Genomic DNA, 26797 nt, shown 5'->3' with positions numbered 1-26797 from the left:
GGGCTGGGGGCTGGTGCCCCTGGGCGCCCGGCCTCGCTGTGCCCGCAGCCCTGGCGCACTGCGGCCTTATCCCGTGCCGCAGACGTGCGCCGCAAACGTCCCACAGAACGTCCTTGGCACAGCCAGCCCGGCTCTGGGCAGGCTTGCTTGGGATGGGCTGCGGTGATTTCAGAGCGTGTTACAAGATTCCTTCATGAGGCGTTCTTTCCAGCCATTAGAGGGATTCTTATTTTGTTGTTAAAGCTCTCTGGAGCTGACAGTTTTTCGGCTGGGCAAGGCTGTCTGCATGCGTGGGAAATCACTGGAATATAAGCGACAAGGTTCAGTGAGCATTCTGAACTACAACTGGTAATTCCTCTTCAGGTTAGAAATGAGTAAGCTCCCTGAGCAGAAGCGAGCACAGGATGTAAAGGTCACATTGACACTTTAGTAACTTTATGAAATTAAATTACAGGTTGGGCTTAATAAATGAAGCCTGTCTTTAAGGAGAAATAATTTCAAATGTCTAGTCTGGGTGTGCAAATCTATAGTATCATTATACATATATGAAAGAGAATATATTTTCTGGTTTTTTTACCCCAACCTTAAATTCTTTTAAGCAGAATTTTTAAACACCATAACTACTTTTCTGTTACATTAGGATATTGCTTCACCAGAGTTTTAATAAATTTTTATATTTTAAGCTGTCTGAAAAATTCATAATACTCTTTGCTAATAACTTTATTTCATAGAAGTCATTCCTTTCAAGCACTGCATTCAAGATTGATTACAAAGGAGCACTATGAATGTATTATCTTTTAAACTCTTGACTATTGAAGGTCTAAAATTTTGTCTGAGCAGACAAGGGACAATTTTCAGTGATGTTTATACGCTTACAGGCGGGAAAATAGTAATTATAGTATGGCCATATCTTTGTCTCTAAAGAACAGACAGCTGCTTGGTTTTGGTAAGGTGAGCACAGCTGAGATTGACTGTTAAAACTCATCTCTGGTGTATGGGGTTTTTCCTCCTTTTTTTATAGCTAGAATGACCCATTTTACCAACTTACCATAGAATACCAATTTTTGGCGTTCTGTGTTGGGATCTTATGTGGCATCCTGTCCTGTGGAGGAGCCCATGGAGGAAACTGAAGGACAAAGGGAGCTACTGCTCTGTATGCCTGTGCCTTTTTTGGGGATGTCTGGATAAAGTATTAGCTGAGACTCCCAAAGATGAGATCTCCTTCTTTTAGACAGAAACAGAGAGTAAGGCTCCTTTTATTCTTGTGCAAGAGGCCCCTTGCTTACATTTGCAAATGTGTTGATAAAGGTCTGGTGTTTAGATAGGAGGGGCTGTGATTTCTTAGTGAGTATGTCATATGGCTAGTGTAACTCAAAGAAAACAAAATCTCAGAAAAAATCTTTAGTTCTTTGATTATGCAACTTATTTTTGCAAAGTATTCTACACCCTCAAACCCAATTAGTAACATTCAACTCATCCAAAGTTCACTTAGAATTTGGAAACACAGAATTTGTTACACATTTTAAGAGCATCATCCTGTATTTGAGGCTTCAAAACAAGCTTACTCAAAGAAAAGAAAGGCCTTCTAGTCGCCTATAAGTTGAAATCTTACACACTTTTAATGGCATGACAAACACTTTGGAGCTGTAAGCAGTTTTTGAAGGACAGAAAGTCATGATTCAGCATGTTAGTGCTTCCAAGCTGAAAGTTTAAATGAATGCAGATTGATTACTGGGTGATGAGTATTGATGGAAGCTGAAGTTGAGTCCACAACATTGGCATGTTCCTAACTGGCTGACTGTTTTTATTGGAAAAAGTTTCACATCAAGTGAAATTTCAATCTTGTGGAACAAAAACAGAAGTTTGGAATATGCAACTTTCCTGGAGAGCAGAAACCCTCCTTTGCTCACCAACCCTTGCCCAACCTGTTAAAACTGAGACAAGAAAGTTACAAAAAGAATTAAGAGTGTATTAATGTAAGAAAAATTTAAGACTCGATAAAGCAGCGGCCTCCCCCTGGTGTTTTTGGTAACTGTGTGCCCTGTTAGATGAATCATCCTCTGAAATGTGTTTAATTTCTGGCATGTGGCATGTCTTTGTCCCAAAGCTTCAGATGTCCCGTACAAATACAGTTCTCTTTTAGCTCTGTAATTGTGACTCTAGTGCAAATCATTTCCCATTGCAGAGCTGCTGGAGGGTTTTGGCATTTTAATGGCATGGGGTTAGTTGCTACTCTGAAGCATTGCCATTCACCAAACCCTGTCTACGTAGCACTCATTGGTTGTGAACCATCTCTGCTCCATCTTTGTCAGCGGAAAGGCTCGGGGTCTTGCAGATGTTCCCCTACAATTTTCCATGAAGCTGTTCACTGAAGTATGCATTTGTTTCAAAGAAACATCTCAGTGCCAAGTTTGGGAATAAATGACATTTCAGTGTGTTTGTGCTCAACTGATGAAATATTTAAGTGTGCAGTTTTCTGTTTCTCACTGGTTTGCTTTTGTAGCTAAATTAGAGCCAGGTGTGCAGCTCAGCCTTGCTTGAACTGTGACGGTTTGCTGATCTCTAAGTAAGATGGCATAAACGATTTACCTTTTTCTTAAAGCCCTCAAAGGTCATTACAGTTTTAACGTGCTCAGGTGGTGCTTCAAAGAACTTGTTATTTTGCACAGCTAATTCTAAATAGATCTACCTGATATTTCCACTACCACAACCAGAACTTTACAAAACCCCTTTATTCTTAGAAAACACTATTTCTGTTAAAGTTTGAATGTTAAATATTTCAGAACTTTTTTTAGTCCTAGAATAAACATGTCTAAAAGTAAGCTGGCATCAACTTTTTCAGTGTCATGTGATATGCGTAACAAACCAACTAACCTGGGAAAAGGAGAGTTATGTTTTGAGAGAGATTTGATTTCCAAAAACACAAAACAAAGTTTCAGCTTTGACAACAAGCTAGGTAACAAAAGAAATCCAAGTCATTGAGGAAAAGTACCTAATCATCATGTCGTTTTGACATGCTCGATTGTACTACTAGACTTTTTTTTTTTGGTAATCTGTTTTGAAAGCCGTGAAATAGTTGGTAGCAAATGTTAATCTCTCAAGATGTGTGAACCCTCTAAAAAAAACAAGCACCACGGTCCTGGTTTGCATGGTGTTGACCTGAATAAGGGGATAATGTGCTTAAGCAGCTTATTCATTCTTCAGCGGCCTTTGGAAAGGGAGCGGCTCCACAATGGTTTGCCACTCGGGGCGCAGACGTGGCCACTGTTCTTTTCACTTGCTGAATGTTTCATTCTTTTGTGTCCGCCACGGGTTTCTTCATACGCTGTTCCAAACAGGACCATAAAGGAACTTTTTGGGCCTATTTCATGTCAAACTGTAACATTTGTTAAGCAGAATGCACTGAGCTGTAAAGGAATTCTGAACTCTGAGTATATAGCTGGCCAAGCTTTTCATCAGAGATGTGTCGCTGAATTAATTGTCTCTGCTTGTGAGACTTCCCGGGCTAGAGGTTTATAAACACTCCAGAAACACTGTAATAATTCTTTTAAATATTTCAGATTAAATTTCAGCATCATAGATAGGTGAATAAACTCAAGCAATGGTCCTGTAAATGGAACTGCTTTGGAGTTCTGAGTTTTTGTGTTGACTATAGATTTCAATGCTCACAGACATGAAAAATTGAGAAGTAGCAAAAGGAGTGTAGGAGCTTATGTGTGTTTAAAGGCTGATTTAGCACTTTTTTAACAGAGTAATGTGATGCCCGTTTCTATTGAACTTTGACAGAATCACTGCCCATCTAAACCGCCTTCTTGAAGGAATCAGACTGATTCAATCTGGCTGCAAAGTGTTTTAGAAACATGTATTCAGAATTTAAAAAATAAAGGGACCAAAGATTTGTTTTTCATTTTGAGCATTGTTTTATAAAATGAGAAAACAGGCATTGCTTAATAAAAAGCTTGTGGAAGCTCTTTGAAAAGAGCAAATCAGTTTAGGAAGAAAAATTAGGAGAGTTGGAAAGGGATTAAGTTATTTATTCTGAATTGGACAGTGGAACATGCGGTATCCATGCACAGGACATGGAATAGCAGAAGCCTACTGGCATGGAAAACTGCAGCAATGGTATTTTAGAAGTGAGATTGCTGCTTCTGAGTCCTACCATGATGTTCCTGACAGAGGCTCCTGAGCTTGGCTGTTCTTCTTTCCAACCTTGTGTGCTCAACCTGGTGCATCCTCCAGATGCATAAATTTATCCTTGATTTTTCAGGTTTTCTTGAGGTAATTTTTAATAACTAGAAAAACTTAAAATGGAAATGAAAAAATAATTGCAGAAATAGTTCTTGACTATAAAGTTTTAAGTGATTATATCAAAACAAGAAGACTATACAAAAGAGAAAATTACATTGACAAATACTAGATCACACTCTTGCCAGTTTTTCCTGACGTATCTAGAGTAGGTACAGAATTATTTTGATTTTGCTGCTAGAATATTTAGCATAATGTGAATACAGAGGCAAAATTATTTCTGAAAAAAAATGTGCTACTTAGACATGAATGCTACAGTGTTGGTGAAGGGAATAAATACAATATTTACAGTGTAATGATGTCACCTTCACTTACAAAGTAATTTTAATTTTGAACTTTATTTGTGTTTCACTTCAAAAAGCTGAACTAACAACTTCTGAATAGCTGTAAGTAATGTATTACAGATTGCTCTGAATTGGTGATTAATTTAGCAAGAAAATTCAGCTTGATTTTTTAAAACATTCTAATCTTATTTCTTGACATCTTTGTGGAAGTGGAGAGAACTGTGAGGGAGAGACAACCATCTCTATCTATAGGCCTGTATCAGGAACCTCCTGGGGAGAATGCCACCAAAGATTTTAAGTTTCATACTGATTCAAATCATTCTTTAACAGGGGCTTGTGACCCAGAGGATTTTTTTTTTTCAGTTTTACAATTTAAAACAAAGCTGGGATGGGAATTTAGGCGCTTCTCTAAAATTCAGAAATAAGATTTCTGTTTCTCAGTCTGGGTCAGGAAGAGAAAGCTTTCCAGACTTTTTGCTTAATTTTGCATTCTGAAGACTCTCACTTGGAACACAAGTTGGTCTGTATTTTTCTTTACAATGTTTTTCTAGTTGAAGCTGATGTACAAAAAATTTCTGCCACCCTGTTGAGTTTACAAATTGTTTTTGGATGAAAAACGTTTGGTCAAGCTTCCGACCTATTCTGTGAGCTGTTTGGGCATGTGTGGGAGGGTTGCACACTATAGACAATGGGAAAATTAGCTTATTTGTTTTCAGAGGCATGTGAGAAATAATAACAAAGAGTGTCTTTATACCTGAGTTCCTGGGAAAGCCAGTGGAAGTGGGACACTTGCTGTGGGGAAGTATAAATTTAGTAATTAGTAAGTTATAATTTGGAAATACATCAAACCTTCTAGTAGTGAAGACATGGAGTGATATAGCCTTGGTGTTTTTATGGGAAGTACGGATCATAAAGCTAAAGAAAGAAGAAGTACAAGATTCAAGCGTAGACAGATTCAGAAATCATATCCAACTGATGGAACATGGATAGCTGAAATTAAAAATTCTAGAATAAAAACTGATAATCTAATAAGCTTGGAAGGAAAAGGGAATGGGTTGGTTATGTTTTGGCATATTAAATTTTAGAAAACTGCTCATTTTCTGAGTATCAGCTCATCAACACAGTTGAAATTATCTGCTCTGGGAGAGATTTGTGAAACATTATGATAAAATGAAGGAAAATGGCTTTTTTAAAATGTCAGAGCACTTTCAGGATATAAAAGAAAAATAGAAAATTACTAAAACTTTAAAAGATACTTTTGAAACCTGACATTTCAGAGTAAACTTTACTTTTTTACTTGGAAACTATACACTTCCTTTGAGATTAGGGTATCCCTTTTCCTTGATACAAAAGAGTGTTTCTTTAATCTCTTTATGTTTCTTTGGTCTTAATGTAGGAGTGGATAAATTGATGTGTTCTTCATATGCTTGGGTTAATCCTCAAACACTCTATTTTTGTCCCCTTCCTATTAACTAAGACCATAGTATTGTAACTTGCTCATGTAATATTTCAAACATTTTTTTTTTCAACAGACATTGCTGAAAGATCCTTTGTATATTGGGCTGAGACACAAGAGAATTAGAGGTCAAGCCTATGATGATCTTCTTGATGAATTCATGGAAGCTGTGACTGAAAGGTAAGTGATCCATCTGTGCTACTTATTGATGAATTCCACTGTGAACTTCATCTTGAAAGAAATAAAGGTCAGTAGCTTGTGAAAAGACAACAGAGTTGTTAGGTTCCAGATAATTTTTATTTTGAGCGTAGTATTTTAGGAGTTTATAACTGCCTTAGGTATTTACCTTCAATATTGCAGTTTCTTGACTTGTACGAGCAGCAAAATTCATCTGGATATAACTAGTTTTTCAAACATATTTTTCAAGATTTAGATTGTTAAATATTTGCCTAATAATTTTCTGTGCCTAGTTCTGTGCCTACATGATCTCTGTCTCTGTGATTTCATATATGAGATGTGAGCAGCCTTGAAGAAGCTATCATACTTGGAAACCCCTGCCTCTACTCCCACCAAAGCCTTGACAGGACTAACTTTTCAGTGTTTTAATTTTAAATGTCATGGTATTGGTACCAAGTCAGGTCTTTCACTGCTTCTCTTTTCAACTACAGAAAGTAGTTAAATTTATTATAAGACTGTGATGCATAAAATAGTTCTCCTTGCATGTCAAATAACACATTTGCTCATAGTTTCCTTGTTTCTTAAAGTATTTTGAGTTCTAGCTCTGCATTCAATGTATATATCTGAAATAGCTCAGTTGCCAGGATCCTTAGAGGAATGTGTTTACTCCATCTGCCTCCCAAAGGTGAGGCTGAGCTGTGGAACCTGGAAATACTTTCCAGCTCCTCAGTCTTGCCTTGTACCCCATCTGCATGTGAGACCTTACCTAGGTATACATAACTTCTGTTCTTTCTGCCTTGGTTGCTGTGCAAAAGAAACTTGGCCAAGAAGTAGTATTAATTTCTGTGCCTGAAATCCATATTCTTTCATGTACTACTTAGACTTTTCCCCATCATCCCCACTGCCACTCCCTTGTTCATAATCTTCCTATTGGAAGTTGCTGGTGTGACTGTCCTGTTGTATGTTTGCTACTCTGCTGAAAAACACTGCAGATAACGTTGGTGAACCTTTCTAATAGAGTAACCTCCCTAAAAGAATGTTCAGAGCATCAGAAATTGCTCTGTGCTCTGAAAATCTCTAACACAATGCATTCTCTAACTTGCCCTTTCTTTAAAATGAGCCACTGTTCTTGATACTGAAGGAAATAATCAGAGTCAAGCAGAAGATTATCTCAGTAATGTTTGAAGTTCTGGTTGACATGTGCTTGTTACTTAAACATCTTTAAAGCTCTGTAATTTTTGAGCAATTTTGAGCAATTTGTGTTTGCTTGACCTTCTGAAAGATCACTTTGTTCTCAGCTAAATCTGTCATGGTCAGCGGTGGTTGAAGCTCATGTTTGAAGTGGAGCACTTAAAAATTGTAATTCCAACTTTGCGTGGTTTACTTGTGAATTGTTTTGCCTGTAGTGTGACACCTACGTTCATTATGATACCCATTTACTAAGGTGAAGGGAAAAGTGATGTAGTTAAATAAAAATTAAGTCCAATTGCTCAATAATTTTACATTTCCTTAAATCCAGATTTGTGTTTAAAGTGCCGCTGGCAGACTCAGCACTTACAGCTCATTCTGGCATAGCAGGTCTGACTGTTAAACATGCAGGTCATGATTCCTTTTACAAACATTGTGGTGATCTAGGTAATTGTATGCTTTGGTTACATGATAGTTATTTTTTCCTTATGAAAGTTTCTATTATGTTTTTCCTCTTTTCACTTTTCCTGGCCTTCTGCTGTCTGTTTCACTGAGCGAGTATTTGCTTTGCTAATCTTAGATGCATGTTTGGTCTGTTAAATTTTATGTTAGTCATATTTATTGTTACTTACTGCCATGGTGCTCCAAAAGAAGCTTTCTTATTTAACACTGCCTTATCAGTTCTGGAAATGGGATGAATTCTGGTGAAATCTGCTGTCATGGTGTTTTCAGTACATCTCCAAGACATACATAATCATGAATATTGTAAAGCACAAGGCTGTCATGGATTTTTAATAAGTCTAAATTAAAGACAGAGTGATGACAGATATTTTCAAGTCAGAAAGCTATGTGAAATACCTCTTTTAGATCTTTTTTCACCTTCATAATTCTCCAGAGAGGCCAAAAGCTAAGAGAAGTGAGAGCCAGGTTTTAGCAGCATTGCCAGGGAGCAAGAAGGAGCGGGCAGCAGTACAGGGCGGTGCACTCTGTACAGGCTTTTTATTGGCTTCCAGGGAATTTTCCTAGATGTCATCTTGAATGATTGTTAAATTTTGAGAATCTTAATTTTTATAAATTTTTATGCAGCATAATTTATAGTGTTTCATGTTGAAAAGTCATCTTTATACAATGAATGGCATGATAATAAAGAAAGTGCTTCATATAAAGGTATAGTTTCACCAACTGCAATACTTTCTTCCTTCTCAGCCTCTGCTTATATTCACTCTAAAAAAAGTTCTACTTATGAAACAAAATTATTTATGAAAGAGTCAGGATTAAAAGAAAAGAAAACCCAAACCAAACCAACAAACCCTAAACTTAAACTAATCATTACTTAAAGATTTTGGTACAGTATCCAGTGTGCTATCATGGCAGAATGGAACTAGTACATTATGATTTTTCCCATATGAGGGAAGGCAGGAACATATGGAAAGTATCTGGATTTCTGGTGACAAAAATCCAGTGAACAGCTTTTATTTATTTACATATGTATACATTTATCTGTTTGTTTATTTATTTATTACTAGTGCCAGCAGCTACCCTCTCTGAGGGCAGGGACTATAATTTCTCTGGGCATTACCAGGTGGTACTTGCTTTTGTGTCAGTGCAGTAATTTGGAGGAACAAGAATATTCTAAGTGGAAGGAATATTTTATGACAGGAGAAAAAGACGGACAGTTGCCTTCATCAGTGAAGAACATAATACCAACTGGAATTCAGACACATTTGTTAAGTTTCTGCCCTGTGGAGAAGTGGGTCATAAAACATTTTATACAGACAAGTAAATTTTTCCAAATGACAAGTTGTTCTTAAATATCTATGTTTACAGAGGAAACTTTGAGAGGAGGGATTGCTAAACAACACTTTGGTAGCTGGGATTGATCCACCAAACTTTCATGTGTAACCAGAGAAAATAACTCTTTTTATTCCAGTTCCTGTTTCTTTTCTGCTCAACTGTGATGATGCAAAGAGAAATATATCAGTAGCCAAGAGGTATTCATGTACAGCAGTGAAAGGATTATGGAAATGCTTGAGGGGAAAATATGTAGAATGGAGATGGAACAAGAAATTAAAGGAGAGGAAAAAAGCATCTTTTCAATAACAGGGACTTGAATTTCCTTGTCTAATGCAAGGAGGAGATTTAAAGAGTATGGAAATTTTTCTCCATCTCAAAGAATATTTATTTTGCACAAATCTGGTAAAGGTAACTCCACCCTGAACCCCTCAACAGAATGTCAGAGTAGGGAAGAAGAGCATCCTACCAGTTTGCTTTCTGCTTCAGACCATCCCCAATAGAAGTCATTATAGTAGGCAGGGAAAATACTGACTTGCACCTCTGGCCTATGAACAGATAGGAAACTTAGAAAATGGAAAGAATCTAGGGGATTTTCCATAGATTATTTCCTTGCCTACCTACCACAACTCCAAAGAGTTGGATGGAATTATTCATCTGTTATGAGCTAAACCCTGTGTATTTGTGATGTGTATGAGCAGCCCGATATCACTGAAGTTATCTTTGTGTGTGTGTGTGTGATGGTAAGTTTTCAGTTACACTCCAAGATACAAATAATGGTGGTGGACCCTTGAAAAGTAATGCCATGTGTCGATTACATTCTCTTCTGTAATGATATTTTGACTAAATCCTTCCCCACTCTTTTTATATGCTGTGCTTTTCTCAAGTTTGTGAGCTATAAACCAAACTGCTGACAATTGTAATTCACTGTGTTCCATCCTAAATTACCATGATGTAGTCATTATTCCTCATTTGCCTGATTACATTATTCACAGATGGTAGCAGTATGTCATTTCACTTCATGTACTACTTTAAAGCAGTGTTTTATGGTAAATATGGTTTAGCTAACTTTGAGAACAACTGTAAAAGCAACGTATCCACAAAATCAAAATAGAAAAATATTTTAGTATCTGTTTTCATTTAGTAGATTGCATTAGAATATAGTTCAATTTGTGACTAAATTAATTAATTCATACAGCCCTTACTTACGGCAAGAGAATGTACTGGCAAGAAGTCACCTTAAAAGGTGCATATAGTATGCATCATTAAGGGAGTGGTTGGACCACACAGTCATTCTGACCTGTCCAAGCACAGGTTGTGGGAGCATTGGTGCCTCTTCTGCATTTTAGTGGTGCAAGACCAAGACTTACATTGTGCCTCTTTGTTCCCATATGGATCAAGCTAAAGAGGCTGTCAGAAAGCGTGCAGAAGAAATGCTGCTGCAACAACTCCCTCCTATGGCAGACTTAGTGAAGATCCTTCTGTACAGAGATTTTTTCCCTCATTGGGAATTAGGCCCTTTGAAGCAATTTTTCAAGTCTATGCCTAGCTGCTCCTTCCACCATGCAGTGAATATTAAGTTCCTAATGAGGATCACTGTGGACAGCAGGATGTGAGAAAGGTGGGTCCTTTGGCAGTAGCCTGTAGGCTGCCTTGACTACAGCTACAGTTGTTCTCTGAGCCTATCCTCAGTTCCTTCCTTTGCTTACATCTGAGATTCATTTCCAGTCATTGATGGGTTTGTGTTCTTCCTGAAACTGCCTGGGTCCAGGCTTCCTTGCCCACCTTGACTCCCAGGTGGAGTTTTTTATACTCATGAGATAAGACCTTTCAGAAGGCTTCTTAGCTTGTTTGACTATTAAAAAAGGCTCTAGGACTAAAAAAAAAAAAAAAACCCCATTGTGTTTTTACATTGTGGTTTTAAGTGAGGATCTGTTTCTTTGGATAATGGACAGTGGAAGAGGAAAACTCAAACGGTTTCATAATCAAGGTTTGTGTTTTATTTTAATAGTTCAAGCAACTATGATGGTTTGCCTGAGGAGAATCTTCAAATCTTGTGATTAACCATGATGACTTGTAACTGATTCCACTTGCAACATTTAAATTGTCAACAGATGATGCCATCTCTAGGAGGGTTGTTAAGGAACCCTGAATCCTTCTCCAGGCTCTGGTGCTTAGTGGGATGCCCTGCTTGGGATTGTCCTCACCTGCCTGTGTAGGGGGAACAGAGAAGTAAACTAATGCACTGTGTTCCTTGAGATGGGATGCCTGTGTACACATTTAGCACTCCTTCAGTAGCCAGACCCAGGGAGCTCTGACATGGAGGAAAGAAGACTTGGTAGAAAACATCTGCTTTTGTGTGTTCTGTTGTATAAGGGGGAGTAGGTTAATTAATTCACTCCTAGTATGAATATCTTTATAAATGGCATCACAAAAAGAAGAATGTAGGCAAGCAGTTTTTTTGGTTGGTTGATGTTTGGTTTTGTTATTTAGTGCCTTCTTCCCTTTCCTGTTGGTTCATTTGGTCGTTAAATCATATATGGTTGCTGGAAACGTTACAAATATTTGCTGTGCAGACTTTTTGGATGCAGTAAGTAGTATAAGGAAAAGTGAGTCTGTCAGTGAAACAAAATCATAGCAGGATAGACAGACTCTAGTCACATCAAGTTTATTTGCAGAGAGAAACCTATTATTGCTTGTGATGCAAGACCTTAAGAGAAATTCTTAGCAAAGATTAGCAGAGGACCCTTGAAGAAATAAAACCTCATTCATGCTTTAAAGAAAACAAAAAGTACCAAAATCCTCAAACATGGTACTGAGAGGAAAGGCTATTGTTTTGGGTTTTGAGATAAGATAGAGAAAGTGGGGGAATATTTTAGTATTTTTACTATGCCTCTTGTACCAAAACTGCATCTGCAGCTCAAATTGGATGTATTTATATATTCTAATAATGCTTAATTATGTCCCAGACTTGCTTCAGCCATTCAAATCTCAAGAAGTGTAGAACATGCTGTTCCTAGTCCTTTCTTCTGCAAACTATTTTAGAAAGGGATTTTTCAAATGGAAAAGGCCTGGATAATCTCAATTACTTTCCTTCATCTTTTATAGCTCCAGCAAATGGTGGGCAGCATTCCCAACAGAAGTTAGCTGGTGCACTGCATTGTAAATGGAGTGAATGTTGATTTATTTGAATAATTTGTGTGAGTGTAATATTTTAACAAGGTTTATATTGTTGTTACGGAAGTACAGTAGTTTTCCAGGCCGTCAGAAGCAGCAGTTTCGGGGTTTTTTTCCCTTTTTCTTTTATTTTTTTCTCCTTTTGGAAACTCTAGTAAAGTTAAATATCAAAAGTTTGGCTTCAGTTCACATCAGAATGCAGTAAATTATCTGTCCCTTTTATCCCAGCTCTGTCTCTTTCCCACTAGAAGTCAAGAAGTATTTCTACCTATATTTCAGCTCTCAGGAAAACGTTCAGTCACTGACGGTCTGGCTAATTGGATTTGAGTACCTCACTGCTTCATCTCTCTTTGGTCCTTTACCTCTAGCAGAGAACAGCACTGCTGTGCTTTATTCAGAGTATACCACCCAAACTGCTGCTGCTGAGATTCCTGATCCATGGCAGTGGGTCAGCCCATGCCCATGTGTGCCTCTGCTGCCTGGTTGCCTACAAATAGTAAGCCATTAATAAATACCACTGACATAACCTATTCATCATTTGGTTGTTACTGGCTTGTTTTGTCACTGGCTGATTTAGCAATAAACCATCATGGCTCACTGTTGTGTAGGTCAGGCACTTGCAAATTGCTGTATAGCTGCATTTTTATATTATTTTGCATTGTAGTTATATCCTTTTTGGATAAAATACACCATGAGAGAATAGATATATTGTCATGGATCTTCATGGATCTATCTTAGAACTGAAGTTTAGATACTTTAATTCCGAAGTATTATTTTATTTAAAGTGTTGTCATCACTGTATTAAAAATTGACAGTGACATTAGCCAAAGAGCTATAGGCAAATTAGTGTTTTCCCAGAATTTAATTATCCATGCTCCTTGAGATTATTGCAAGACCAGGACGCTTGCTAGACTCAACCAGATTTTTTAGTCTTCCTAGGAAAATTGCAGTGGAAACTTCAGTGACTTCCCTGGCTCTCCTACAGCTCTGGCAGTAATCCATATGTCCTTGCCTAGCTGTATAGTGTACTGAAGTGTGGACAAACAGCACTTCTAAAAATCAGGATATTTCTCTTTTGATGCTTAAATATGGATTGAAATGCTGACTTGTGAAATGCAAGTATTTAACTGTATACTGAGGTTATGGCTGTGTTAGTGTTTCAGCTGTGCAAGCCTTGCATATGAACTCTTTGCCAGGATTTTGGAACTGGGATTCAAAAGCATTCCAGAGCTGAATTCTGGAGTTGTGTACATTATCAGTTGAATGCTGGGAACTGCCTCTCTCCTCCTGTCCCTGCAGTCTCTTTATACAAATTTCATGCCAATAAAACAAACTGAGAGCTTGCTTAATTGAAGGGAACTAAAGACTGATGCTCTTAATTGCAACATCATACAATTGATTCATTTCACTGATTCATTGTTGTTTTTTTTAATCTAGAGGTAAGGAGACAGTATTTGGTATCTGCAGAACTTTTTACCCTTTTTGGAAATTCCAGATTCACATCTTATTTTTGCATTAGCAATCACTGGTGTTTATAAACCACTGTAAAAAATATTACCCATGGCTGAAAAATGCAATATGACACTTCAAGCCCACTACCATATGTAAGTGCAGTCAACTGATGCTTTACAGACACTCAACAGTGCTGCCAGTGCTAACAACTTCTGAATAAATCATGTTATCTGTTAAGCTAATGTGTTTGTTTAATTGCAAAATCATAAAAGTTCTTTGCAGTTGTGTAAGGGAATTTATTTTAATAACTAGATTTTGGAGTTCCAAAGGAACTGATTGTATCCCCACAAGCAGATAATAGTCATCTGGTAGGTCATCCTTTATAGAACTGGAGGTGTATATGAGAGAAAAAAGGAACACATTTTGAAAACTAGACTGGGGTGTGAGTGATTTGAAGATGCTTTTTTCTTAATCCCTCATTTTTTAGATCTTCCTCATAATGTGGTGGAAAAAATTTGTACTGCTCTCCTTGCATTGGCTCCTGCAGAAGAAAAGTCTTTACTGTTTTATCTCTGGCACCATGTCACTGATATTTCTCCTTTTAAAAATGGGATCTAACTTTGTGCAAAACCAGAAAGCTGTCGAACATTTTACTTTTGAAACAGTGAGAGAATAATTAGTGAAGTACATTCCAGTACTCCACTAAAATTTGGTGGATTTTATCATCAAAGTTAATGGTTAGTGTACTTGCTGATCTGTAGTAAGCCTAAATGGTTACTGGAAAGAGATTGCTGGCAGGGATTTTTCAAAATGAACTATGCAGAATTCAATAAAAATGGAGTTAAATACTGCTAGAAAAAGTAAAACCTCCTTTCTAGAATCACAGAACCATAGATTATACTGTTTCTGAAATACTTAGTTAAAGGATGTATAAATTTAATTTTATTATAATTGCTTTGTGATTAATTTCTACTGTTATAAGTAAATTAATTTTTTTTCTCTCTCCCTGTTTAAAAGACCTTGGTGGAACAGCTATTTGGGATCTTTGGTCTTTCTTGGAATAGAGTTCTGATCTAGAAGCTCTGTACAGGAGTTATTCTTCCTTCAACAGAACATATGAATAGGAGCAAGCTCATTTATGTCTGTTAGATAAACTGAAATGTTAAATGTTTTGATAGTTACTAGTAATGGAAGAGTCTTCAAATCTGAAGAGAAAAACCGCAGGAGGAAACCAGTGTTCCTTTACTAAGCTGTAAGCTCCCAAAAAGAATTTATCTAGTCTTAATTTCAGGTAGTGTATATGCTTTGTAAACGTTTAACCAGCTTATTTTTTGCCTAGATGTCATCTCTGTGGTCCCATGTGTAAGAACAGAAGGCACTTGTGCAAGTCTCTGAAATTCTACAATTCTCTTGGTAATCTCATATCTCATGTGCTTAAGCCAACTATGAGAATCTCCTAATTCAGCAATAATATTTGCGTCAACTTTCTTACATATACTTTGGTTCTGCACCATATCTGTCTGTCTGTCTGTCTATCTATCTAACCTTTTCCAGTAGCTGCAGAATAGAAAGCCTGTCTTTTTAGAGGTTTTGCATTTGGCAGCACTGGAGTCATCTGAAAACCTATGGAGTCTGTTTCTCTGGCAGGATATCATGATCCAGACATCAAGAGATATTTTTACACCGTCAAATTTTTATTAAAATCTTTGATTACAGTCTTGCTTTCTGAAAAATTAATTATAATATGGACACATGTATGACTTCTGGAATGGTACATTTCTTCTTCTGTAGGACAGCAGTGATTCTACTGAAGTTATATGGGGAAAACAGTTAAATAATTCAGCCTTCACATTTACACCAGCTGATTTAAGAATGCCATGACAGATAGAAAGAAATGCTTTTTAAAGTCCTTTAATTATTCTAAATTTGTATAAAAGATGTGATTTTTCAGTTTAAGCTAGACTACACAGTCTAAGAACTTGTTTTCTTTTCTTTGCCAGAAAAGTATAGAAGCTGTAAATTATATATGGAAAATATTTTTAAAGAATGATATTTTCAGGATAAGAGAACTGAGTGCAGCTGGTTTTGTATATTTTCCAAATCAGATTTCAAAATGGGAACCAGCTGCTCATCTGTAGCTGTTAACTAAAAGGCATGGTGGCCATTTTTGAAATAATATATGTGAGGAGTACTGGGTATGATCCTGATGTCAAATTCAGCTGCACATCCTCACTTTATCGCAGCACCACCTTCAAATGCTGCAGGCCCATAGCCTAAAGACACTTAAGTAACTTGTTGGCAAGAAATCCAGAATCGAGGAGGAGATCGTGGTGTGTAGAATCCACTGTGCGTTTTTAGCCAGCATTCTACCTGAATTACTCAGCCTCTTGCAGCTGTGCTGCTCTATTGCATTAACAGACCCCTCCAGCTGGGCAGGCGACTCCTAAAGTTTGGTCTGTGGATGTAAGAGCTGGCACTGCTGTGCTTTTGTCCCAGATGCCTTCTCCTTTGAGCTCTACTGACAGAGCTGCTTTGATGAAGTCTGTTAGCCATCATTCTGCTTCTCTGGGTTTTGGTTGTACTAAAAACTCCATAATTCTTATATTTTGTAACTGCATCTATTGGTATAAAACCATATAATGGAGAAAACTTTGGAGCAGAAGACAAGGAAGTGGGTGTTTCATACAGCTCTAGGTATGCAGGACAGAATAAGGTGCTAAACCAAATGTTTTTGCTCTGTGCTTGGGAGCAGGAGGTTAGATGGTCAAGAACAAGGAGCTAATATGAATATAAACAGTTGACAAGGTCAACAAAGCTATAGTGTTTTCTCAGTTGAGGCTTGTTGGCAGCAGTTTTGGCTCACAGAGCAGAGGTAATGTCAAAGAACCACTTAATAGAATATGGGACAAAACAGATTTTTGACAAAGAACATGGTCTGTGCTCCAAAGACAACCACTAAACCACACGTTTTAGCTTGAGTAAATACTGCCACGGTTCTCAAATTTCATCTCATTTTTGTTGTCTTGCCTTCTTTCTGTGTTAGGAATCCTGCTGTGATTGGAAAAAATGGGAAAATTCACCTAAGTAAATTTTTTTGGCTGAAAACACAGCAATGTTGCTGATGGAGGTTTTAAGTAATGTTCTCTGCCAAAGTATTTGAAATTATTGTTTTGTATGTAGGTGTTTTAGTGGGGTTTCAGGTATGTAATTGAACTGCACTGACATAAACTAAGCAAGGTGATAAAAATTAAATCAGAGTTTGAAGAGACTTTTAAACAAATGGTCAGTTCTGTAAGGTAAAACCTTCAAGAGAAAAATGAATATTAACTAAACTGCCCAGGATGTTGAAGGTTTTTCATTGCATTCTTCTCCTGGGTTACAGAAGTGACTTTGAAGCAGTTGAATCATTCTAAGAGAAATGGCCAAGGCTAACTTCTGCTTTTTCACATAGAAAAGTGTTTTTTAAAAAAGGCCTCAAAGTCCACTCCTGTGTTTAGTTTTAGAAGTGAAATGTGGATGTATAGTACAAACAGTATCTCATTTAGATAAGAATGGCTAGAATGGAAAGCAGTTCCATTTTGATTGTAATTATTTTAATTGGAAAAGAAAATGTGTTAATTTTGCTCCATTTTTGGTAGTATAATGCTTTTGAAATAGAAGGGCCTAACTTTTGGCAGAAGTAGGATGCAGGAAAACAATTGCTAGCATGCGACTCACATGTCAGTCATAAAGCAAGAGGGTGCTGTGAACTAATTTTGAAGTTCTGAGCAGCAGTGATGGTACCATAATAGATTGCTTTTGTCATTATGAAATGTTATGCACTTTATAATAACTATAGACTTTACTACCATATGTGCTAGGGACACTCTTCACTTTCAGCATCTGATACTGGGATTCAGACTGTGCCTGTGGTTGAAGACTGCTTAAATGTCACATTTACAGGAAACTGAGTTCCTTCATTTTTAATAAGGTTAACATTTGCTTTTTCTTACTTAGTTATTAGTCAATAAAGTCCAGTGTTCTGCTGCTCAGAGGTGTCAGCTTGAAACTCCTAATGCAGGCATGACTGCTGTATCCTCAGAAAGAGGATGTAGTAAGAGGAGATGGTCCTCTGCTGGGAAAAATCTGGTATTTTCTTTTTGTATGCTTTCCTGTTGCATGTGCTGTGTGAGACCACCAGTGGATTATATATTTTCTGCTCTAAACTGAGGTTCCTGGCTGCAAGGACCATGATGAGTGAGGGAACTACACCACCACTGAAGTACTGCAGCTTCTATCCCAGTGATGCTGTGGATTAAGAATAGTGAAGGCATGTGAAAAATCTCTCCAAAACCCAAACCAAAACCAGAGTAAAAAAGTAATTTGCCAGATTTTGTGGATTCAAGCAGCTCTGACCAGCTGATGTCAGAATGACTTTTTTCACCCTAATATGGTATAGACCTTATTTAGGTTTTGAATGTCATGACACAATTATTTGTGGTCTGTTTAAATTTTTTTCCTTCCTTGGTGGGGCAGGAGTAGAAGCTTTTAAAGACAATAACCTTGTCTGGTGTGATGTGTCTTGGATATTTTTTGCTTAACATGGCAGCACCCTACCTCACTGGTAAATGAGAAAATGAACACCACTTCTCTCTGGATAGGCTTGTTCAATCCTAATCCTACCTGTGTTCTTAGCCAGTTTTGTTCCTACCTATAATTATCTCTAATTCTTCTATGTCACAGCTGTTCTCTCTTTTATATCCCCTTGGGTTGCTGATTTGCAGTTCTAAGTCAGGTTTTCTAAACACATTGTCTTGGTTATTTAATGACTTTGTTTCATGATCTCCTAACTTCTGCTGTCTCTGCCATGCTCTGGCTGCTGCTCTATGTCCCATGTCCTTGGTTCCTCCTTGGTTCTGTCGTAGCACACCACAGTTCCCACCCTTCCCTTCCTAAGGGATAAACAGATGATAAGCAACAACTGCTGCTTTTCAGCTTTATTAATACCTCCTTGCTATCACTGTCCCCACTCAAAATAAGAAATACTTAAATAGTTTCTATAACTGTTTTTGTAGATCACTGAAGCATCCCAAATTTTGCTTCTAAAGCTTTGTCCCAAATGGGATGTAAATCATGTATTTAGTAACATTGCTAAGTACAAAGGACTCAGCAAGATACTATCTTTATAGTCTTATTTTAGAGTGATTAATACATTGTATGTAAGAAAGAGGAGATAGTTTCTTTCCACAAACATCTGTTTATGATTTAAATTCTCCAAAATATTAAAAAAAAGCTGTGTGGTGAACACAGACTTAGAACTTTCGCCACGTATCCTACTGGCCCAAGGAGTGCTCCTATACTACTATTCATTTTGTTAGTATAATTCCAAATCTGTTATATATCACTAAACAAAAATAAAAAGTGAAAACTTGGGACTAGTTTTGTAGATGATATGTATTATTTGATTAATCCTGCAACATTACAGTCAAAAGTGTATTGTCATTATGAGTGAGCTTTACTGTAAATAAATGGGAATGTATTTGAGAAAGGTTTCCTCCACATGCCTTTTTTCCCTTTTTTGCATGTGGATCTGTTCCTTTCCAGTGACAGATCACACCTGTTTTCCATGTAAGAGCCATCTGGTCCTAATGCTGGGGATGCAGCCCCCTTTTTCACAGCTCAGTCTCTTCCAGTTAGATCTGCTTGGTCAAGTAGTGGCATGCAGAGTTAATCTGTTTAGAGGGGTCCAGATAAATATTAAATTTTGCACAGCCTTACTTCTGCACCAACAAGCTTTTTTGTATTTCTCTAGCTATCTCTTGGAGGAAAGAGAAGAACATTATGTCAATGTTTTTGGGCAATGGTCTTACTTAATAATATGCCTTGACTTATGGTCAGCCCTGAGGTAATCATAGAATAGATGATTCCTTAGAGTAGATGATTCATATAGGTCTCTTTCAGCTGGTACTATTCTGTTTTCTGTGAGCTTTGACTCTGTTGAAAAACGTACATATTTTTCATTTTGGATTGTACAATTTGCTGAGGAGACTTCAATGGGGGAGTAAATATGGATTCTGTGGTTTGTTTGTGGTTCTGCAGGTTGAAAATTTGGCTTTTTTAGAGATCTGGTATGTTCCAGATAGTCCTGCTTAGGGCATACCCTGTACTTCTAGGAGAACAATTTGTTTGTCTCTTGGCATAAAGATAAGGCTGTCCTGTACAACAGAATGTACTAGATCTGTGTTCAGATTCTATCAAGCAAACACTGCAATAAGTTCAGGAGAAAATGTGAGATTCCAGCATCTAAAACCACTTTGGTGTATTAAGAAAGTCTTTCTTTAAAGTACTCTGAAGCTACAACAAAGGGCAATAGAGGTTTTTTAGGACTAGATATGAAAGTTGAGAGCTGACAAGATTTTTGTAGGAGGGAGTGAAAGCCACTGTGTCACTCATCCTCACAGGGAAGAGATTCCTTTAGAGCTCAGGTCATGGCATTTATTGCTCATGACTTAGAAGAGTTTGAAATTTTTTGCTGGAGACTCAAGCCAAGCCTTGAAAAAGTTTAGCTGCTGAGTGCTACATCTAAGAGCCCACCTCTGAGCACATGGCTAGTGCTAGATAGCTCTTGTGATGCTTCTAGCCTTCCTTGCTTGTGGAAGGGTAAGAAACAACACGTGGAAGTTGCCAAACGTACATCTAGGGCTGTTATTTGTAGTGTTTGTCTGAGGGGGATTCTTATTATTATAATCTTTATGCTGTGCACTAGCTTGTACATCATAGCCATTGTGCAGTGACTCAGACTGCATAAGCTGAGTTTCCTTCACTGTATTTAAATGTTTTAAATATTTTCACAGCACTATCCATGCCTCCAACCAGGAGGTTCGTGAAGGAATCCCTAGAGACAGTCTTTTATAACTGCTCCAAGTCATTATCCCAGAAATTTTATAAAATTTATGAATTTGCAAAATCTTAATGGGCCTTTTTTTCTTATTTAATGGCAAAGAAAATAACTGAAGGCGTTTTGGACACAGCTATACTTCAAATACTTAGAGATGGGTGGGGACTTGATTATTTACCTGAATTTTGTGAAGATTTAAAGCCCTAGTTGTCTACATGGAATGCCAGGAAATGTAGACATTTTAAAAGATGCATATGTGTGTAAATATATATAAATTTCTAAACCAATAATAATTCCAGAAGTATAAAATTGGCTCTAGTCCTAGTTTCTTAGTTAAAAATAATAGTGCTGGAGATATTGAGTGGATTCTCATGGCTTCAAAACTGTTTTACCAGATCATTGCTAGATGCTTTTCTTATTTAATAGACTTTAAACATTTCCAAGAGCTCATTATTGCCATCTCTAGGGAAGAGACTTTGCAGACAGCTACAGTTATTGTACATCTTTCCTGGCTTTTTTAAGGGAAGTGGGGGAGGGAAGCAGTGAAATGGACATGTGTTTCCTGACCAAAAATCCATCCGTGTCAGTGTCCTGTGAGCATTTGAATGAGAAACTGAATAAATTCAACAACAACAAAAAAAGTATCCCCTGACTACAGTAGCTAATGTCTTGGTCCAGATGATCTAGCTTCCTAAATCATATAGGGGAGAGATGTAGAATGAGGAGAGACCTTTTTCTGCTATGTTTGTCAGATTGAGGGAAGTTTGCAGAACTAATCTCAGTTCACCATCTGATCCTAATTCTTGGCTGAATTTAGTTTATCACTGCCTGTCAGAGCCTTGAGATAAATGAAAACAAAAAGAAATTGGCTGGCTTTCTCTGTAACAAAATATTTTCCTGAACCCTGGAGGAGTTTGTTCCAGAACCCTGAAGGAGAATGTTCAATAGTGGTGCAATACCCTACTGACAGCACTCTCCATGATCAGTTGGTCGTCCTTTCATTAAGTAATTTGGGTCAGGTGGCAGCTCTTCCAAAGCTTGTGAAAAATACATTTTACAATTCATCACTTTCATTAATATAAATAACATACATTTTAATTTTTGCTGATTATTGCAGCTCACAAAAATTAATTTTGAAAATACAAGATAATTGTAGGATAGATGAACATTCAGATATTTCCTGGTGTTTGCTACTATAGTAGCTTATCCTTTTAATCTATTAAACGGAATGTTGCAGTGGAACGTACAATTAAGTAAATAAACAGTTTTAAAGTGTAGCACCTATTCTTCTTTGTGCCACTCTTACTTTTTGTCAGCCTGTCTTCCATAGCTTCTTGAAGTGGAAGCAATGTTTTTCTCATTACCTTTTGCATTGCTTGAGCACATGATTCAATATGAGACAGGGTTAGGAAACAGTTTTGTTTTTTGTCTATTGGCAGTGAGTAGAGACATTTGCTATTTACTTTCTGTTTTTATTTTTGTTTTATTTTAATATACAGATGATCCTGCCAGTATGACCAAATCTTATGATATAATCATTCTGACCTTATTTATATTTTTAGCTCCTAAAGCCTACCAGCAAATAAAAACATTATTCAAACCAAAGATCTAAGTCTGCTTTGTCTCAAAAGGTGGAATTTGGAGACTAAGGACCAAGGGGAAATAGATGCCATGCTCTAAGCTATCTTGAGTAACAAGAAAAATTATCAGCAAGAGCCTTTTCATTAAGGAGACCCAGATGAGATTCTTTGATAGTACATGACAGTTTACATTAGAGGAACATCATTTGACAGCACAATTCTGATTATATTCAGTATGTTATTGATTGTACACATCCACTGAAATACACCTAGCAAGTGAGGGATGGATTTTTGGAGCCACCTCAGATGCCACAGTGATTGTGAGCAGGCACATTTAGATATTTGACTGATACTGTACAAGTTGGAAGCATCATTCAATCTATTAACTCATATTTCTTCATATAACTTCTCCCCATGCAAGCATTTCTTCCCAGAGGATTAATCATGCAAATAGATACTGGAATGAATGGAAGAAAAATTATTGTAATACCTTCCTTCTGCTTCCTCCCCACATTTCTGAAAAAAGTAACTATTTTGAGTGTGTTGGGTCACACGGGGCTTTTGTGGATGTTCTGTGCTTGACATCACCTGAACTTAGCCTTTAAAAAGGTCATGTGTATTAGGTGACAGAGAAAGTAGCTTTCAGAGAGGTGGTTGAAAGAAACAGGTAATATTATTAACATAGAATAAGCATAATTAACCTTTTACACTTTTTAGACTATGTAATCTATTACTATAAATACATTATCAGGCCTCTTTCAGAAAAGTCATAGTCATAGGAAGTACACAGACAAATTAAAAGTTCTGCTTTATGATATGTAATAAAAATTGCCATGCTAAAGAAGCTCAAGCTGATCTTGTTTATTCTCAAAAAAACTTTACAGAAAGAAAAAAAACCCACCTGATTTTCTTTGTTATGCACTTCATTGCATAGGCATTTTGCAGGAGTAGGATACTTTGCCCTTTTTTTCCCACATGCACATTTTTTTTTTTTTGGCAAAACCTATTAAATACCCTTTCCTTACTCAGAAGGTAAGTTTCTGCCTGGCATTAAGGGACAGGATGATTCATCTCTGCAAGCAAAGGTCTTTTATTTCTTCTGTGATTTAAGGTTCTGGGTTTTTAGGATGCAGGGTAGTCTTAGGAAGCTGGAGAATCCAACTCTGTAGTTTTGTGAGTAAGCAACCCCAGAAAACAGTAAACTTGCATTACCTGGCACTCTTAAACTCCTCTCAGTAGGTGCTACACTATTGTCCATATAAGACACTCAAATAGTGAGTACTCAGGTAAACCAAATAATTCTAACTATGGATGTGAATGTTTCAGTATTCACTGGACAATAAAGACTGAAAGTCAGATTATTGGCTAATGAAAAGGAATATTAACTAATCTTAAAAGGCAGATGGATCTCTCATCAATACATCATGAGCAAGGACTTACTGAAGTAACCAAGATATATTTTTTTGGTATTTTTGGTATATTTTTCAAGATAACTTGAACATACCTATCAATTCTCTGAAGTCAGTGGAGTACATATATGTGTTAATGACTTTGGATTATAGAAGTCATAGAATTTACCAGTAATTACAATTAACAGAAAGCTTTTGTGTCAAACACCAAAAAGAGAATCTGGAATGAGTATAAAACTTCCCTTCCCTCCAATCCTTCTAAAAAGGTGTCACCTGGGTCTAGTTTCAGTGTATATTCAATGGTGCATGATTCCAATAAGAATTCCAACAGTTCATCTCCAAAAAAGCAGTTGAACAAGCCCACTCAAATATATACAAAGATTTTTTGTTGAATTACTATTGAAAAATCGAAGGTATAAGCGAGTTATATACAAAAAGCAAATACTACGGTTAGTAATAGAATTTAGAGGAACCATAAAAAATATTCTTTTGAACTGTTTAATGCATCCTACTTTTGCAGTCCACTGTAGGTGGTATCTGAGCCAGCTAATTTGAAATGCACATATATTCTGAAAAGTCAATATGCCACAGCCTTATCCAAGGACTCTGCTTTAGATGTAGTGTTATGTTCTAAACATCCTGAAATAAAATCAGAGAAAAAGTGCATCTCAGTGTGCTGCCCCTATAGTGCAAAATAATATCTTAAACATTAATTTCTTCCTTCACTCTGTGACAGTCATAGGGAGACCATCTGATGTTCCCTGGGGAAAGTGTAAATAATAGTGTGAAAAGGATAGGTAGTATTTGGCTTAGCAGAGGATTATAAACAGCTCTGAGGAGCATGCAGCCACTTCCTTTTCATATTTACGAAATATGATTATTATAAGATTTCTGATTATAAGAGCTATAATTTTATAGAGTGCTCTTTTGAGATCACTGCTATAATTCCCGGGATCTCGTGTATTTGAGGAGATGATGAGGAGGAGCCATTTAGAACTTCTAACCACCTGTTTAAATTGTTAAAAGAGAGTTAGAACACTTCTGGGACCTTAATTTAGTCTCCAATTAAACTTTTTTCCAGTCATTTTTAATAAATATTTGAATATAAATTTACCAGTGAGATAGTTTGGACTGAAAAGTTTGAACTTACTTCAAAGGCAGTTCTTAAGAAAGCTAAATTCACAATGATAAAGAGTAACTGTAGCCACTAGCACAGGCAGTAATTATATGTCCAGTGTAGGTGAGCTGGAAGTGTTGCCAGTTTTTCAGTATAAAATACAATGTTCATTCTTTCCCTTTCTCTTGGGATTCCAGAATTCTTCTGTTTTTCTGCTATGAAAGCAAGAGTGGCTCTTACTTCTTGATGATGACTTCTGGAAAAAACATTACCCTTATAAATACACCATTTTATTGAGCTTGAGTATTCCAGTTCTGTGGCAAAGTTCATAAACATTCCTCCAATTTTTCCCCAGTAAAAATCTAATTAGGAGTGATTTTCAAGTTAATACATGAAGTCTTGTCTTCATTTAAATATTAATAGTGCTGGTAACTTTTGGAGTGTTGAGGAGCCATTAAAGGAGTTTTGGTTCATCTTTGAAGCTTTACTCTTTGTGTGGACCTTTGAACATTGCGACTTAAGTAAACTGTATCAGTAAAGTAGAAAAATGTGTTTAGCTTGTAGTAATAAAATGTGATTTTCCCTCAAATTCTGGTTAATATTTTCAAAACAGTAATTACTTGAGTACTTAAGAAAAGGGTTCTCTCAGCTTTTTCTTTCTTATGTTTACATAATACCAAATTTCTTAAGGACAAATTTTTGTTTAAAATTTTCTGATTAGTTCTGAACTGATTTTGTGTGGTCATTGATCTAAAAAAGTGTGTGAACCACTCCTTTCCTGGTCCAGAATAGCTTAAATCAGTCATCACATGTGAAATCAGAGAACAACCAAGCAGTCACAACTTGCTTTTGTAGTACTGATGTGACTGGTCAGAAAACCATGTGTGCTAAGGGAGATGCAAAATGTGCAATAACTGAGAGGGAGAAGCTCCAGTTTTAGGCCAACCATCATGAGTCCAGGAGAAGTGTGCTTAAAGGCAACTGTGTAAAGCCTGTGAAGCCCTTCTGAGCTACTATTAAATTTTGTTTTCTTCTGAAAGTAAATGATTTCCTGTAGCTTGCTGATGCCAACTGCTGCAGATTAAATGTGTATTTATTAACTTGGGTTGCAGTTTCACTTGCAGAGCTGATTGGGAAAGCTTTTTAATACAGGATCGTAAACTTGTGGCCCAAAAGTGCCTGGTGCTTTTATCTTTAGGGAGTATCTGATACTCCTACAATCATGCAAGGTATGGAAGCTACAATCCATGTTTTCACTGTTTTGTATCAAATCTGCTCAGGGAAGGGCAGAAATAAGGAAGAATGCTGTCTGAGGAATGGCAGGTTACCATTCCCAGGACCTAAAGAGTTTGGTTGAGCACATGCTTACATTGATTTTTATAATGTTATCTGGTTTGGACTATCATGCATGGGATGTGCACTGGAAATGTTGCCTATTTTTATTGATATTTAATTTCTGCTGAGTAGTACTGAGGTGGAAAATTAAATGGCGCCAGAAATGCTACTGAAACAGAACCCACCCTTCTGCTCCAAGGAAGTAACAGTGCTCTCCATCTTGCTGGGATGTGTAGGACCCTGGGCATAGTTCTTCTCTATGTTTATGCTTTATTGGAATAGATTCCAAAACATTTATAGTCTTGGATACTCTCCCTTGTGGATTACAGTACTTTCTGGCCTTTGTGATGCAGGCTGGGTTTCCTTCCAGGTGGTCCAAATGTTGCTGCCAAACTCTCCTTCCTCTGATGCGCTGCGTTCACACTTCCTCTGGAGAAAATATCTTTATTGGCTTTCCTATACCAAAAATAGTTTTTGTTCTTTCGTGGTTCTACACAGCTTTATTGCTGCCTCTACTTCATCTCTGCTTTAGTTATGCAGCTCTGCTAGCTTTTATTTTTTCATGTTTTGCTTAGGAAAATTTGGGGTTTTTTCTCCATTAATGTGGGATACCTTCCCCCGCTACATCTGCAATGCTACTTTTCTTTAT

General features: G+C 37.0%; 1 protein-coding gene across 2 annotated transcripts in view; it reads left to right on the top strand.

Annotated features, from left to right (window-relative positions):
* ME1 (malic enzyme 1) overlaps positions 1-26797 on the top strand; it is a 154974-nt gene that overhangs the window by 79975 nt on the left and 48202 nt on the right. For both annotated transcript variants that reach the window (XM_063150571.1, XM_063150572.1), the window contains exon 6: positions 6122-6225. In XM_063150571.1, the coding sequence (XP_063006641.1) occupies positions 6122-6225 (104 nt within the window). The remainder of the gene's footprint in view (positions 1-6121; positions 6226-26797) is intronic.

The sequence above is a fragment of the Melospiza melodia genome, chromosome 3 (assembly GCF_035770615.1).
Source record: "Melospiza melodia melodia isolate bMelMel2 chromosome 3, bMelMel2.pri, whole genome shotgun sequence".
NCBI lineage: Eukaryota > Metazoa > Chordata > Aves > Passeriformes > Passerellidae > Melospiza > Melospiza melodia.
The sequence above is the reverse complement of the archived record's forward strand: the minus strand, read 5'-3'. Positions and strand labels throughout refer to the sequence as shown.